General features: G+C 37.5%; 1 protein-coding gene across 3 annotated transcripts in view; it reads left to right on the top strand.

The window, feature by feature from the left end:
• LOC140187024 (receptor-type tyrosine-protein phosphatase T) overlaps positions 1-16702 on the top strand; it is a 1622799-nt gene that overhangs the window by 1420952 nt on the left and 185145 nt on the right. For 2 of the 3 annotated variants that reach the window (XM_072241901.1, XM_072241888.1), the window contains exon 15: positions 5896-5925. The exons of the other annotated variant lie outside the window; for it this stretch is intronic. In XM_072241901.1, coding sequence (XP_072098002.1) covers positions 5896-5925 — 30 coding nt within the window. The remainder of the gene's footprint in view (positions 1-5895; positions 5926-16702) is intronic. 3 annotated transcript variants of the gene reach the window in all.

Here is a 16702-nt window from a genome sequence, read left to right as displayed (position 1 = left end):
GATTTGAAAGCATAATCTAAATTAATAACAGCAGGAATAAAATTGAAAATGAATCTTTTGGATTATCCATTAAACCAATACCCCATCTGCTTAGATCCTATTGCAAACATCAAAGTTAGGAAAAGATTTTCCAACCAATGTTCTCCCTTAAACTAACAATGACAAAAATAGATTAGCTGGTCACTTATTCTTTGTGGTAATTTGCTGTATACAAATTATTTGTTTTATTTACCTTACAGTGAGTCCAGTAGAAAATGTATTTTGAGATGTGTTAGAACACCATTAGACATATACAAACTGAAATTTCTTCACTAGTATCCAAATCATTTCAATGTTACCTTGTGGATTCTATAATTCTGTCTTTTAAAAATAAAAAGAAGAATGTAAATACTAGAAATCTGAAATGAAAATTGAGGAAATAAATGGCAGTCCAACAGCTTACTGAAATCAGGCAAAGAACATTTACATCTTGGGTCCATACTCGGAACTCGGAGTTGTTCCTTTTCAACTTTTATGGCCAGTATGCATTTCCAACAACTTCTGATTTCTAGGTTTTCCTGATGTAGATAGAAAAGTCTGTTACTATAATAACTTTAATCAGGCTATAGGTTGATGGTTCATCTTACCATGATGTATATTTTATGAATTGAGATGGGTGGATTACAGTCATTTCCTAATTCTAATGAATGGTTGCCTCTCAAGTTAAATCATCAAACATGATGGTGTATGGCATTATATTGCACACCAGTATGAACAAAGAAATTAGCCAGATTGACAATAGACTATATTAATGAAAAATTGTACAACACTCTAATAATGACACACTATTGTTATGTTAATAGAAAATATAATTCATTTATGCTAAAGGATTAACACATCTGCCAAAACTGCAGCAAAAGTAATGTTGTGTGGAAACATTACACATTCATCCTACGAGAAATAATGAGATCTGCTCAGGACTACAATTAAGTAAAGCTTAACTTTTACACTTCTGCCCAAACTGATAATATTGCAATAGTGCCAAGGTGCAATGGCGAGATTTACATAGGATTAAAGATCATAAGAAGAGGAAAGTTCAAGCAAATAGTTTTATTGGCTGGTCCCCACTATGTGAGTCAAACTGAGTACCAAAAATAGCAGACAGTGTAATTTGAAATCTCTACTGTCAACATGGATCTTATTTTGCCCCAACATGTATATTTGTATTGTATCTATATCTCTCTATCTCTAACACACACACACACACACACACACACACACACACACACACACTGATTGTCTTTAGTTCAAAGGTATAGTTTAATATTTAAATTGATTAAAATCTGGCTGTTAAATTAAGATGAAAACAGAATTGCATTATTATGTACTTTGCCAAATATGTTTTAAGTCAACTTAGTATGACAGATAAATTGTTTTCTGTCAAACCAGCTGGTTCTCTGTTAAAACAGCTGGCCGTCTCCCTTGGCTATCATGGTTTGCTGGATGTTTAATCATTGATCGGCTGTGCTGCCAGTTTTATTAATGACCATTTAACATTTGCACTGTCCTTGATGGAGATGTCATTTGGAGAGTGTTTGGTATTCAATTGTACTTACTAAGTATTTGGCTGAAGGCTTCTTTAGGATATTAATGACCCCTAAGCAAAATAAATAGACTCTGGCAGTACAGAGACTCTCAGGCAGCTGGTTAAAAATTCCTCCCGCAGTTGTGCTACCTGCTTCCTGACTTCTTGAGAATTTCAGAATCCAGGGCTATAATAAAGAAACAAATAGCATCATTCACGGATTATTTGTCTGCCCCATCTAACTTATTTTTGCTCCATACACTCAAAAAAAATAAACAGAATTCCTGAGGGAAGTCATTTTCTGCTGGAGAGTCATAGTGTTATACAGCCTGGAAACAGGCCCTTTGGTCTAAACTCATCCATGCTGACCAAACTACTACCTGAGTTAGTCCCATTTGCCTGCTCTCGGACCATATCCCTCTTGACCTTTCCCATCCATGTACCAATGTTATGAATACCTTAGGAATAAAATCCGAGTAGCATCTAGATAGAACCTGGATAGAGCTTGAGCATAAGTCAAGTGACCAAAGTTTGTTTTAGGTTCATTCTAGAACCTAAATTGCATTGCTGATGCAATAAATTGTGTCTAAGGCTGAGATTCACAATGTTTTTGTTTTGCAAAATAAATTGGTTAAAATAATTAAAACCACTGAAATCTTAGCAGAATAAGCTTCATACAAGGATATGAGAACCTTTGTGGAAACCAAACCACCTCAATTTTACTTACCACTCAACACAAAATATATAATCTATTTTCTGCTTCAAAAGGCACATAACTAATGTCTATGAAACATGAAATGGCCTTTTCACTTCTCCCATTTGCTTAAGGTTTACTTCGTGATTAAAAACATAACTGCTCATGTCAGAATAATATTTCTTGTGGTACAATTAAGTTAGTCACTTGTAGGAGGATAGAAAAAGTACTCTGTGATTTCCCAAGAGTTAACTATTCCTGAAACAGCATACCTCTATTTGGTATGATTTGCAATATCCTATAACTTCACCAGAGAGGTAAATATATTTTTGGAGGGTGGGAAACTTGACAGAATATATTAAATATCTGAATTGCATGGTGGCAAGATTTAACTTTACAGAAAATTACATTAAATATATAGAGCATGGAGCCAGGCCATTCCACTAAACTTGTACATGCCTGACAATAATTCTCAATTTGAGCCTGATTTTATCTTGCTTCATCTGGTTCTTTTCTTTCTCATTTGCTTGCTTTACTTCCAATTGTAAGTATCTGCACAGTTCATCTCAGCTAAACACCCCAAAGAAGCCAGATCCACTTTCATACCCACCATTCCCTGAGGAGAAAAATACCTTTCCAATTTTCTTCTGATTTCTTGGGTTATCTATTTGATTGTTGGCTTCTCACTTTGCGCTTCCCTATAAAGTAATTACTCTCTCACTCACTACACTCAATTAAAATATTTAAGTATTTAAAAGTCATCCGTTGGTTCATCTGTAACCAATGTGTTCATCATTTCTTCATTGCTAAAAACTTTGGAGCCATCCTTCTAAATCTTTTTGCACCCTATCCAGTGCTTCCAAAGTGTTTATGAAGTAAGATGACCAGATCTATACGTCTATTAAAACTGTGATCTAACTAGCATTCAATATAAATCTTGCATAAAATCTCCTTTTCAATTCAATTTTAAGCTAATGTTAGTTTCAACCTAGCACTTGTTTTGCATTTTAATGGCCTTATTCATCTGCGTCACTGCTTGCATGATTTGAACATTTGTAGTCCAAGGTCTCTCCACTCATTTCCCTCAGTCAGGTTCTTATTTTCCAATTAATACTATATATAACATCATTTATTCATCAAACATCAGTGCCATTTATTTCCCAGTATTCTAGCTATTCTAAAAGTTCAGTGTTGACCATTAGTCCTTGTTTTTGTATCCCACAAATTTAAAGTTGTGCTTTTGATTCCAAAATCTAAGAGCTTCACATGAGTTGTGAGTAACAATTATCCCTGCAAAGATCCTCATACAGATTATATATCATTATTAACTATGCTGAATAACATAAAGTTATCTCCACAGACGTGTCCGGTCTTGCAACTAGATAGCAATGCATTCTGCTTAGTGTACTTAGACTTTATACCTCTATCTGTGATTAATTATAGCCAGAGTTTGTAATGTATTGGCATGTTCTTGTTAACTATTGTCCAAGGGAGATACCAAATGGAGGACAGTTACCTATTCGCAGAAACATAGAAATTTATAGCACATTACAGGCCCTTGGGCCCACAGTGTTGTACTGCCCAGAATTTCCCTACTACATAGCCCTCTATTTTTCTAAGAAAAGGGAGGGAAAATTGTGTGTAGTCTAATCCAACAGGAGCATTAGACCACTCTTACTAGGAGAACGCATACATTTGCACAGATCTGGGCGAAGTCACCTGCTATTAATTCTAGCAACCTACATCAAAGTTGCTGATGAATGCAGCAGGCCAGGCAGCATCTCTAGGAAGAGGTACAGTCGACGTTTCAGGCTGAGACCCTTCGTCTACCCAGAAAATAATAAATACATGAGGAAATGTAAGGACAGGACAAACAGAACTGTTTGAAGAATTCACTTGTTAAATTGTGCAAAATTGTAATCCTAAGCAAAGAAAATGCAAAGAAAGATTATAGAAAGCATGACTTAATAAGAATGGATTCATTCTATGAATTACCAAAAGCGCTAGTATTTTCCTGGCATTAAAATGATTTAATTCTACTTTTCTTTCTTCACAAATAATTTGGGAGTATTGAAAAAAATTGGGATTTTCCTGTCTGTAATATGCCTTTCCGAGGTCCAGAAAAATCCAAGGTGGTTCTCTAGACATGTGGTGGTATGGCCCAATTTGCCTGCATCGGGATCATTCTATTCCCCAATGGAATGGCTGCTGAATGGCTCAGCAGAGATAAAATGTGGCTATCTACACATTTGTATAAAACTGACCTTATATTAAGTTATTTTTAGTGAGCATACTATTTTCCCTTGCATTAGAAGAGAGTAACTTACACAATTTACACACCCTGGGCTGTATTTTGCCTTTAGGTTAAATACGTTTCATGTTTCTGTTATGTAAAGAAAATACACTAAGTGTGAGAGCATTAAAAACTCCCAGGAATGATATTGTGTCTCTTTAAAATACTTCTAAATTGAATTTGCATTTTTTAAAGTTGGCTTTACCTTTGCAAACTGAGGAGGAAAATTCTATCACAAATGATGTAGCGCATGAAAGATGAATTGACTGTGTTAGTAATTGTGCAGGGAAAGGATTGATTTAATCAGTCTTTCCAGTAAGCCTCGAGAGCTTGCCATTAATACAGCACACACAGAAGTCTGCTGGTAGAAATGACTCAAAGCTGGTATAGCGCTGCACAGGAAATAAAATAAACTGGACTGAGCTTTAGATCAAATCTCCAAGTAGTTTCTCATTGTGCCGAACTTTTATATTTCCTTACCTTCCCCTCACCCATCCCTGCTTGGTTCCAAGCCATCATTCACTCTCAAGCAAGCTAGTGAGTAGATCATTGCATTCTTCATGGCCTGTTATTCTGAGGATTGACTAGCAGGAGTAGAATATCAATGAGATGATACATAATTTTCTGTCTGATGGACACTTTCTAGTTTAGAATCATTAAATTATATCATACACATTAGCAAGTTAATGCACAGTATTGACCTTCCAGCATGTTAGTATATTGGCCTTTGCTAAGTAGAGCTTTTCTGGCATTTGAAAACCTAATGGACTATTATTTAATAGTTATTTTAACATCAAATCTAAATGATGAAGCTCTTATTTGACTTTAGGCAAGATGTTTCCATATAGCTGCTTGCTTGACAGCTGTTAAATGAAAAGTCATTCATTTTTATTTTACTTAAGAAATATAAGATGAATAGGTTTTAGATTGTTTAGATTCCCATATACTATTACACTAGTTGGCAATCCTTTGTAGCTGAGTCCCTGAGAGATTTTTGAGCAACCTTTAAGGACGATATAAGCAGTACGAAATAAAGCTTCCCAGAAGGCGTAAACATGAGCAAGATTGCATCCCCTTTGTCTTTGCATCCCCTTCATGTTCTTTTCAATAAAATGATATAAATAATTATGCTACCATTCGACAAGCCACACAAGTTTATTATTTTAGTATTTGACATGTTACTTGCACTTTTGTTGCATTGAGCTTCAAGTTGAATTTGACATTATCTGTATAATCCTAATCCCCTGGCGTTTACTATGCAAATTCATTAATAACTTATTTTCTTATTTTTCCCTTTCATTGCTTTCCCATCCATTTATCCCTTCAACTGTTCACGCATGGCAGGAGGAGTGCTTATTCCTACTCATATTACCTGTAAGTATCAGCTCAAGTAGAGTTTTCCCTTCGTTAGTCTCCATGCTCGTCTTATACCCAGACAAAGCTGCCTAGGGTAGATAGCTCAACTATTTACATTTCTTGAAAAGATGCATAAACGCTTAAAACATTATTAAAGGTGTATTTTAATATATTCTGTTTGAACTTAATTCCTTTATTATTGTGGAATGTTTAACAGTGAATGAAATAAATAATCCCATCATTGTGATTTTCCACAAGTCTTGTGATATCATTGCAGTATTAAAAGGCTACAGAAGACATGTTAGCAGCTTGCTATATTTGAAATAATATTCACCGCTCTGCCCATAAACAAGAGTTACTGGCAGCAGAATTCACTCCAGACATCATAGGGACTTCGCCAATATGATTTTTTGTGTGATAAAGTGTGTACCAACAAATACTGAAATTTCTAAGCAAACTACGTGAATCATTTGAATGTGATGGAGTAGATAAACTCAAGTGGAGTACCAAAGTGGACATAATTTTCAGAAACCACAGTTTCTTTCCCAGTTTCTTTCAAAGTCATTGCAGTAAAAATGTTCCTGTATACAAAGACATTACTGCAGGAACACCCTGTAAATAGCTAACTAAGGTATCTTGAATACTGAGTCCCCAATCTCCTGATGAAAAGATGCTGAACATCGGTGTAGTATTTATTCACAGGAAGCAAGAAGAAATAAATGGAGAAATTAGCTAGATCTTCTATATGCCAATCCTGTGGCCAGTATCAGTCTAGCATTAGAAATGTTTGGGAAGAAGCTACTTCTCCTGAACTTTCAAATAGATCCAGGAAAAGTCAAGGAGTAGAGATTTATGTTAGGAGAAAAAAAATATCTGAGAGAAACATTTATTTTATATTAGCCGCTTCAATAATCTCAGCTTGATATGGCCATATTATTTTCATGAATAAATGCACTTGCATGAAATATATAATGATGGCTGTCAATCATAAATAGTAATAGGCTATAATTTTGCAAATGTGTGTTCTATGGATATGGTCCAAGCTACTTTCACGTTCTATTTCTTATTCATCCATGATTAACATACACCATTAGAGACCCATTATGCATTGTAAGCAGATGGTGAAGGGCATTTTACAAACATTAGTATTTTAATTTGCAATAGACTTTTTTTTATTGAGGGAAAAGTTAAATTGATTTTTTCATTTTATGAATTTTATAAATAATCCTTGTCCATAAATTAATTTAATTTAAAATCTGAAAAAATCCACATTTTTGCTCTGGCAACTTGCATATAAACAGATAAATCCAGATCTCCTTTCTTTTTAGACAATTATACTGTGCACTGCATTGTTTCCAGAAGTTAACAGCGCCCTCTGTTCCCCAGACATAAGTATTAGTTTGTGGCTGCTCATTATTCCTGCAAATCAATGCAGCCTGTTTCTTGAAGTATAAATAAATTATTTACTCCTCTGTTCAGTAACAGATTACAACAGGAGATAGAAAGTATATGTCAAAATGATAATGTTACGATAGTCATAGGGGATTTCAATATGCAGATAGATTGGGAAAATTGGGTTGGAGCTGAGTGCCAAGAGGGAGAATTTGTCGAATGCCTACAAGATGGCTTTTTAGGGCAGCTTGTGGTTGAGCTAACTAGGAGATCAACTATCCTGGATTGGATGCTGTGCTGTATTGTTCCAATTTTAATATATGTGCTGCAGAAGTGAGCACGAATGTTGTGCTGTGAACCAGAATTGAGTAGAGAGCTTAAGGTAAAGGAACCCTTAGGGGAGGTGTCAATAATATGATAGAATTCACCCTGCAATTTCAGAAGGAGAAGCTAAAGTCAGATGTATCAGTATTACAGTGGAGTAAAGGGAGTTACAGATGCATGAGAGAGGAGCTGGGCAAATTGGAAGGAATCACTAGTAGGGAAGATGGCAGAACAGCATTGGCTGGGGTTTCTGGGAGCAATTACAAAGGCACAGGATAGATACATCCCAAAGAAGAAGAAGTCTTCTAAAGGTAGGATGACACAACTGTGGCTGACAAGAGAAGTCAAAGCCCACACAAAAGCCAAAGAAAGGGTATGTAATAGAGGAAAAATTAATGGAAAGTTAGAGGATCAGGAAGTTTTTAAAAACCAACAGAAGGCAACTAAAAAATTCATAAAGAAGGAAAAGATTAAGTACAATGGTAAGCTAGTTAATATTAAAGAGGATACCAAAGGATTCTTCAGATATATCAAGTGTAAAAAAAAGAGGTGAGAATAGATATCGGTCTTCTGGAAAATGACACCAGAGAGGTAGTAATGGGAGACAAGGAACTGGCATATGAACCGTATAAGTATATTGCATCAGCCTTCACTGTGAAACACACTGCCAGGAGTTCGAGAGTGTCAGGGGACAGAAGTAAGTAAGTGTCATTACTAGGGAGAAGATGCTTGGGAAACTGGAAAGTCTGAAGGTAGATATGTCACCTGGACGGATGGTCTACACACCAGGGTTGTGAAAGAGGTGGCTGAAGAGATAGTGGATGTATTAGTAATGATCTTTCAAGAATAAATAGATTCTGGAATGGTTCTGGAAGACTGGAAAATTGTAAATGTCACTCCACTCTTCAAGAAGGGACAGAGGCAGAAGAAAGGATGTTATAGGCCAGTTAGTCTGACCTCAGCGGTTGGAAAGATGTTGGAGTTGATTGTTAAGGATGTGGTTTTGGGGTACTTGGAGGTACATGATTAAAAAGCTGAAGTCAGCATGATTAACTTAAGGAAAAATCTAACCTGACAAATTTGTTGGAATTCTTTAAAGAAATAACAAGCAGGATAGACAAAGGAGAATTAGTAGATGTAGTGTACTTGGATTTTCAGAAGGACTTTAACAAGGTGCCACACATGAAGCTGTTTAACAAATTATGAGCCCATGGTACAACAGGAAAAATACTACCATGAATTGGCTGATTGGCAAGAGGCAAAGACTGGGAATAAAGGGAGCCTTTACAGTTTGGCTGCAAGTTCCATAGGGGTCGGTGTTGGGGCCGCCTCCATTTACGCTATAAGTCAATAATTAGGAATTGATGGCTTTGTTGCCAACTTTGAGGATGATATAAGATAGTTGGAGAGACAGGTAGTATTGAGGAAGCAGAGAGGCTACATAAGGATTTAGAAGTGGCAGATAGAATACAGTGTCAGGTTGGGAGAAAAAAATAAAAGCATAGACTATTTTCTGAATGGGGAGAAAATTCAAAATTCTGAGCAGCAAAGGGACTTGTGAGTCCTCTTGCAGGATTCCCTAAAGGTTAATTTGCAGGTTGAGTCAGTGATGTGGAAGACAAAAACGATGTTACATTCATTTCAAGAGGACAAGAATATAAAAACAAGGATGTAATGTTGAGGCTCTGGGGAGATCTCATTTGGAGTATTGTGAGTGGTTTTGGGCACCTTATCCAAGAAAAAATATGCTGACTTTGGAAGAAGGTTCAAAGGAGATTGATGAAAATGATTCTGAGATTGAAAGGCTTATTATATGAGGACCATTTGATGGCTCTGGGCCTGAATGCAGAAGAAGGACAGGGAAGCTCACTGAAACCTATCAAATGCTGAAAGGCCTTGGGTTGGAGAGATGATGTTTCCAATGGTGGGGGAGTCTTACACCAAAGGGCACTGCCTCAGAAAATAGGGATGCCCATTTAGAATGGAGGTGAGGAGGAACTTCTTTACTCAGAGAGTGGTGAATCTGTGGAATTCGCTGCCACAGGTCTTTGTGGAGGCCAAGTCATTGGGTATACTTAAGGCGAAGGTTAAGAGATTCTTGATTGGTCAGGGCATGAAGGAGTACAGGGAGAAGTCAGGAAATTGTGGCTGAGAGGGAAATGCATCAGCTATGATGAAATGATGGAGCAGCCTCGATAGGACAAGTGGCCTAATTCTGCTCCGATATCACATGCTCTTACAGTAAAATTTAATTGAGCTTTATGGTTTTTGAAATATAAATGACAAAAAATCCTTGCGATTGTATGCTAGCCCTGCATGTGCAGAATATACATCTTTCACCCTAACACTGAACAGAGCTATCTTTCAAGCCCAGAATTACATTTTTTTCCACTTCCAGCTGGATTCCTCATAAAATTTGCCTACTTGCATGAATAAAAGATTAGTTTTATTCATCACATGAACAAAGAAAATCAAAGTAAACTGTGAAATACATAATTTATGTCAATGACCAACACAGTCCGAGGCTGTGCAGGGGCAGCTTGAATGTGTCGCTATGCTTTCAGCACCAACACAGCATGCCCATAACTTACTAACCCTGACCTATATGTCTTTGGAATGTTGAATGAAACTGGAGGACCCAGAGAAAACCTATGTGGTCACAGGAGAACGCACAAACTTCTCATAGACAGTGGCAGAATTAAAACCTGGGTCGCTGGCACTGTAATAGATCTATGGTACCAAGGTGCTCCAAAAATTATAACAAATATATCAATATTTGCCTGAACAGTATGGTGCTGGTTGCCAAATTGGTGCTACGGGATTGTAGGCAACTTTCGAATTAGAGAGTGGGTTCGATAGTTCCATTTAATATCAGAGAAATCCATTCAATATACAACCTGAAGTTCTTATTCTTCGCAGACATTCCCAAAAACAGAAGAGTCTCCCAAAGAATGAGTGACAGTAAAAACATTAGAACCCCAAAGCCCTGCCCACCCCCATGCACAGGCAGCAGTAAAGCAAGAACCCTCCTGCTCCCACACTTACTTCAGCAAAAAAAAAAAGCATTAGCAACCTCTACCCACCAAGCAAGCAATATCAAAGGCCCCAAGAAAGACGATGATCTGCAGTACAACAAAAACTAATCACTCACCCGGTAATTCGACATACTGCAGTCTCTCTCTCTCTCTCCCCATAATAAAGGGACAGAGAGGTCTCACCCTTTCACAGTGAGAGGGGAGACACAATAAAACAACTTGTTGATTTATAATGATAAATTCTGCCATGTCATTTTTTTTTCTGTTTTCTGACTCAAGAATTGCCAACAAATTCTCCCCCACCAATGAGAGAGAGAGAGCACATGTGACTTGCCAAGTGCAGAGACCCTGACAGCCAATGCTGTTCCCGATACTTTTACGTTTTTTACATTTTCTCAGTCAGCGGTTCCACTTATAGAATCAGCTCATCCACAGACCTGCAAAGCCTCGGAACTCCAAAGGTGCACTCGTCTTCTAGGCTGCGCCCCTGGGATATCGAAGGTTAATGAGCTCAATCAGTGGGTCCCACCTCTGCAAAGAACTGAAGTCTGAGTGTAGCTCTAGGTCAGGGTCTCTGACAGAATGCCATCCATACTGGAAAGGGACATTAAAAGTGAAAGTTAATCTGTTTCCGCAGATGAGCTCAAAGGAGTCACTGTCAAGTGCCATTGTAGCTCCGCACACATCTAGCAATGACTAGTTTAGAGCAAAGTTAGAGAGGGGGAAGACATAAATGATCTCAGATACTGGAACCTAAAGCAACATGCAAATACTGGGTGATCTCAACAGGTCGGGCAGCATCTGTGGAGGGAGATAGTCGACATTTTGGTTCAGACCCTTTATCAAAAAGGGAAAAGTCTAATCTCCTTTTAATTTGCAGCTGGAAGCATACAACACAACACAAATTATATCACACTCTGGACCATCAATGGCCAAAGAACATAACTACAATAATATCAAACGTCTTCTCTTTACAATGCACTAAAAATGCTGGAGGAACACAGCAACTCGGGCAGCATTTATGGAAGGGAGTAAATAGTCAATGTTTTGGACAGAGAACTGTGCTCAATTTCTCCAACATTTTGTTCAAGATTTCCAGCATATGTAGAACCTCGTGTGTTTATTCTTTCTTTACATTTGTTTTTCAGTCCATGTTCCCAATCACCATTTTGCTCATTCCAGTGTTCCAGTGCCCTAAACCCCCAAACTTAGGAACAGATATCCTGCAGTTCATCTGCTCATTTGTCTTTTGGGCTGGCACAGCAGCGTAATAGTTAGTACAATCACTTTACAGAGCCAGTGATCACTGATTGGGGGGGGAGGGGGGGGTTCGATTCCTGCTGTTGTCTGTAAGAAGTTTGTGCATTCTCCCCGTGACCACGTGAGTTTCCTCCAGCTGCTCCAGTTCCCTCCCACATTCCAGTTAGGATTAGGGTTCATGAGTTGTGTGCATGCCAATTTGCCACTGGAAGTTCGAGGGTTAACCCAGTATAATCCTTGTACTTTTTTGGTTGTTGACACAAAATGATGCATTTCAATGTATGCTTCAATGTACATGTGACAAATAAAGCTAATCTTTATCTTTTAAATTTACAATCAGATTTTCAGCATTTCTGGTCAGTTTCGACCAAGCAGAAATCTGCAGTGCCAGGCAGTATCAAAGCCATTTTCAGTCTATGAGCTTTGAAAGGCTACTTCCACTGGCCAGAGGATATAGGAAGTACTGCCAAGACCAGCATTAATTGACTGTCTCTGATTGTCCTTAAGAAGGTGATATTATACCTCCTCCTTATAACACCCAAGTGAATTTAGTGCAGGTGTTTCCATAGATTAATTTGGAAAAATAATTCCAGGGTGAGATCTGCAGGTGGTGGCATTTGCATCTGTCCACTGCCCTGGAAGAGTCAGACGTAATGTCCTAGCACTGAGACAATCTATAGCAATCAAAAATATTCATTATGGTTATGGGATCAACGTTGTGTGATGGTTGTGCTGCTGAACCAGCACTACAGAGTCCTGGCCACAGGATATGGAGATATGAGTTCAAACAAAATCATAGTAGGTATTTAAATGTAGTTGAATAAGGAATCTGAAATGAAAAGTAGTGTCTATAATGACATTATTGAAAATCACATCAAATTTATCAATGCCCTTTCAGAAGTGAAAAGTGTGACCCTACCAGATTATGGACTACAACTGGTTCCTGATCTCCAGCATTGTAGCTGATAAACTGTGTGATGAAAAAGAATTAATCACAGTGTTCTTCAGGGCAAACAGAAGTACATTTATTTTGATCAATCTTGCTTGTGCAAGTGGGAGTAGGTGGTTCACACTTTCTCTCTGGTTTGTACAAAGTATTGCATTTTTATACAAGATCAGAGACATGGGACAGACATTCTTCACACAGCAATCGATTAAAGTAAGCTCAGGATCAGTCATTATTGACATCGCTGGCCGTGTAGTTTGTAGGCACTAGCTCCACCAGGGACTGTATCATGAGAAAGGAAGGTGTTATCCTGTCACAATTCAATGCTGTTCCAGGAACAAACCACCTCCACTTAATGAGACCTTAATGGTCTATTCTACATTTGTTGTAAACTTGGGGATTGAGGGTGTTTTCTTAAGTCAGTCTCCATTTCAAGTTGTATTGGGACCAAATTCCATCACACTCCATTTATTATTGTGTTGTAGGCCACAAATACAGTTCTCCATTGACAGGACTATCAATAAAAAAAGCAAATCGTGCAGACAGTCTTTTGCAGTGACAGAGAAACATAAACCTGTGAGGCAAGGGAAATCATGAAAGAGGAAGGCCAAGAGAAAAGAAAATCAAAAAAGCTGCCATTGATGGGCACACTCAGCAGGTCAAACAGCATCTATGGAAAGTAAAACAGGATTAAACTTTGTTGTCAAAAATCCTTTATTGGAAAGAACAGAACTTCAAGGTGAACTTAATGTACAGACATTGTAAAACCCATGTATAAAATGCAATCCAGAAATAAAAACAGACATGCTGATGTTTTTGTGACATAATGAGTAAAATAATCATCAAGCAATCTAATAATCCAAAAAAAGATAAGCCATAGAAATTTACTATTTCATTTAACGTCTATTTATCACTCAAAATTAATTTTATGTGAAATTACATAACAAAATTAAGAGCTAATGTTGCATTAAGTACTTACAGACTTTCACCATGGACAGAAAGGATCACAATTTATTTCTCAGAGTATTGTGTGGATGTAGCAATTCGCTGAAGTATTAATTAATGTCATAAATCTTTAAAGACTAAAGCACAATACTGCAAATACTGCAGAAAGGAAAATAGGTAGTGCTGAAAGCCTTCATCACATTAGACTGTGTGAAACAAATCTGTGTGGATCTCACTTTAGATGCTGTTTGAATTGCTGAGTACTTCTGCCATTTGCTATTATTTTTCAGAAGAAAAGGTTTAATTTTGATAAAAGACGTAAGATTTAATCTATGTTATTTAAGATAATATTTCATGATATCACATGCTTTATTGTATTTGACATTTAATTTGCATTAGCATGGAGCACAACAAAATAATCAATCATTGTACTAGTGTCTATGATGTCTTTATACACGAATAATGTAACATATCAAGTAAATCTAAAAGTAATAATCCCAAGAAGCACTGAAAATGCCTAATTTATCTATCTTATTACCTGATCTCTGCTTCTGAAATAAACTGTTCTATCTCTCACTTTAGTACAAATAAATTCAGCGATTCCAAAGTCAAGTGAGAGACCTAGATGAAACGTCGAGAGGTTTCTGAGGAAGATGTTCTTTAGAGCCAGTTTGAGGATTTATTCCCAACTTAATTTTATAGCTTTTGAGCTTAAAATAAACATATCAAGGACAGTTGATTTTGGAATCAACACAGTCAATTCTGATCAATTTGCATTTCAAGGAAAGCCAAGTTCTTCACATATTAAATTAATGCAATCTTAAAACACCAACATACATAATATCAGTTTCATATGCCAGTATTTCTCATTCAGTGATAATGTGCACCACCTCATGCGGTGTATCAAGCCTCTCTACTGGTGTCCTCTTCAACGTATGGCAATAAATTCCACTCCTTCTCAAATTGCAAGATCTTTCGTAATTTAAAAATAATAATGTACAGTAAAAATATAGTAATACTTGCACCCAAATGTTCTATTTATGTCAATCCAATAGTTCCCAGGGGTTCACTGTGGTAGCTTCTTCCACACTACAGCTCTCAGGTCTTTCCTCTCTCCCCTCTCTCACTCACTATGGCTACGCAGTTATCTCCATTGAAAGCACATCAGTTCCCTTACATTATACATGCAACATCCAGCTCTTTCAACCCCTACTCTGGTTTTAAATTGTCACATTGATTGTTTGGTTTCCAATACTAGATAAGCAGGGATTTCCTCTGACCAAGTATTCAGAAGACCAAATCATTTTTTTCAATATTTTCCAAAATCTCTATCGGTATTCATTTATTTTTGTCATATGTACTGTGATAGAGTGAAAAGCTTTTAATTGTGTGCTATCCAGACAGATCACACCGAACATTAGCACACCTCTATTCCATGGTCATAGACTCTGTTGCCATTCGCTATGAATTGTCCAAGGCTTAACCAGTCCTGTGAAGAGTTTCAGGGAAACCTATTCTCTACTTGCACCAACTTCAGTATCATTTCTGACTTCACCCTGCTTTAGTTTACTTGCTGCAAAATCCCTCTCCCTCACCAGTTTCTTCTAGATTTAATATTTCAAGATGCACCTGGCCAATCTTCCTCATTCTGTTCTGTTAAGGCCCATCAAAATCTCCTACTTTTTACAAATTTCCTTTTGCCCACCACTGGTCTGCTTATAGTCCAGTGTAAGGTTGTTGTGAAGCAATGCCTTCAAGTTAATATTCTCATCCTTGTACTCAGCCCATTCTATGAGTTCACCTCCCCATATTTCTGAAATTATCTTTAGTAAACCTTCAAGGGACCAGTGCCAACCTAATTCCACCTATACAACACTCTAGGCCTTAATCACTCCTAAATAAATTTGATATCTATATCAACCGCTACCTTAAGGTCTGGAATTCACTCCCTAAACTAGCACTGATCGAGGTTCAATTCCCACTGCTGTCTGTAAGGAGTTTGTAAGTTCTCCCTGTGACTGTGCAGCTTTCCTCTGAAGCTCCTGTTTCCTTCCACATTCCGAAGATGTACGGTTAGGGTTATTCTAGAGATTTGCTGAGTACACCCACAGGAAAATGAACCTCAGGGTTGTATGTGGTGACATATATGTACTCTGATAATAGAATTTACTTTGAACTTTGAAGGGTTAGTGAGTTGTGAGTGTGCTATGTTGGCGTTGGAAGCATGGCAACGCTTACAGGGTGCCCCCAGCACAATTCTTGGACTGTGTTGTCATTGACACAAAGCGATGCATTTCACTGTATGTTTCAATGTACATGTGGCAAATAAAACTAATGTTTATCTTTTAAACAGCTCTTCATTCCCACCTGTCTTTTCTTCTTTAAGTTCTTCCAGAAAATTTCTGTTACATGGCACAATGTTCTTATTAGCCATGCTGTGAAATTTGGTTAATAAAAACCCAATTTTTAATTGTGTGCTAAGATTGATTTCATTACCATTGAATACAGGTATACTGTGCTTGAGACGAACAAGTATCTGCAGGTCAATAGGAATGCTCAATGACACTGTGATGTCAATTCTCTCCATCCATCCCTTCACTCCGCCCATTCCACTCTCCAAGCAATGTTCTCGGTTCTCCACTGCTTGTTCTCTGTTCTCCAGTGTCTGTAATGGGAGATCCCTGAGAAAGGTCTGTGTGCACTAACAGCCTACCCTAACATGCACACAGTCTGATAGCAGTGTACATAATTACAGCGGTGAAGACGACAGGAAATTTCTTTCTCTGGCATGGCTATGTAGGAGCAGTGGGCAGAGATTTAATGTGAGGAGTAAGAGGTTTAGAGAGGATCTAAGGAATCTTTTTTTCATCTGGAGGTTGTTTACAAGCTGGAA

This window comes from Mobula birostris, chromosome 2, assembly GCF_030028105.1.
Source record: "Mobula birostris isolate sMobBir1 chromosome 2, sMobBir1.hap1, whole genome shotgun sequence".
Taxonomy (NCBI): domain Eukaryota; kingdom Metazoa; phylum Chordata; class Chondrichthyes; order Myliobatiformes; family Myliobatidae; genus Mobula; species Mobula birostris.
This window is presented reverse-complemented; position numbering and strand designations above follow the sequence as displayed.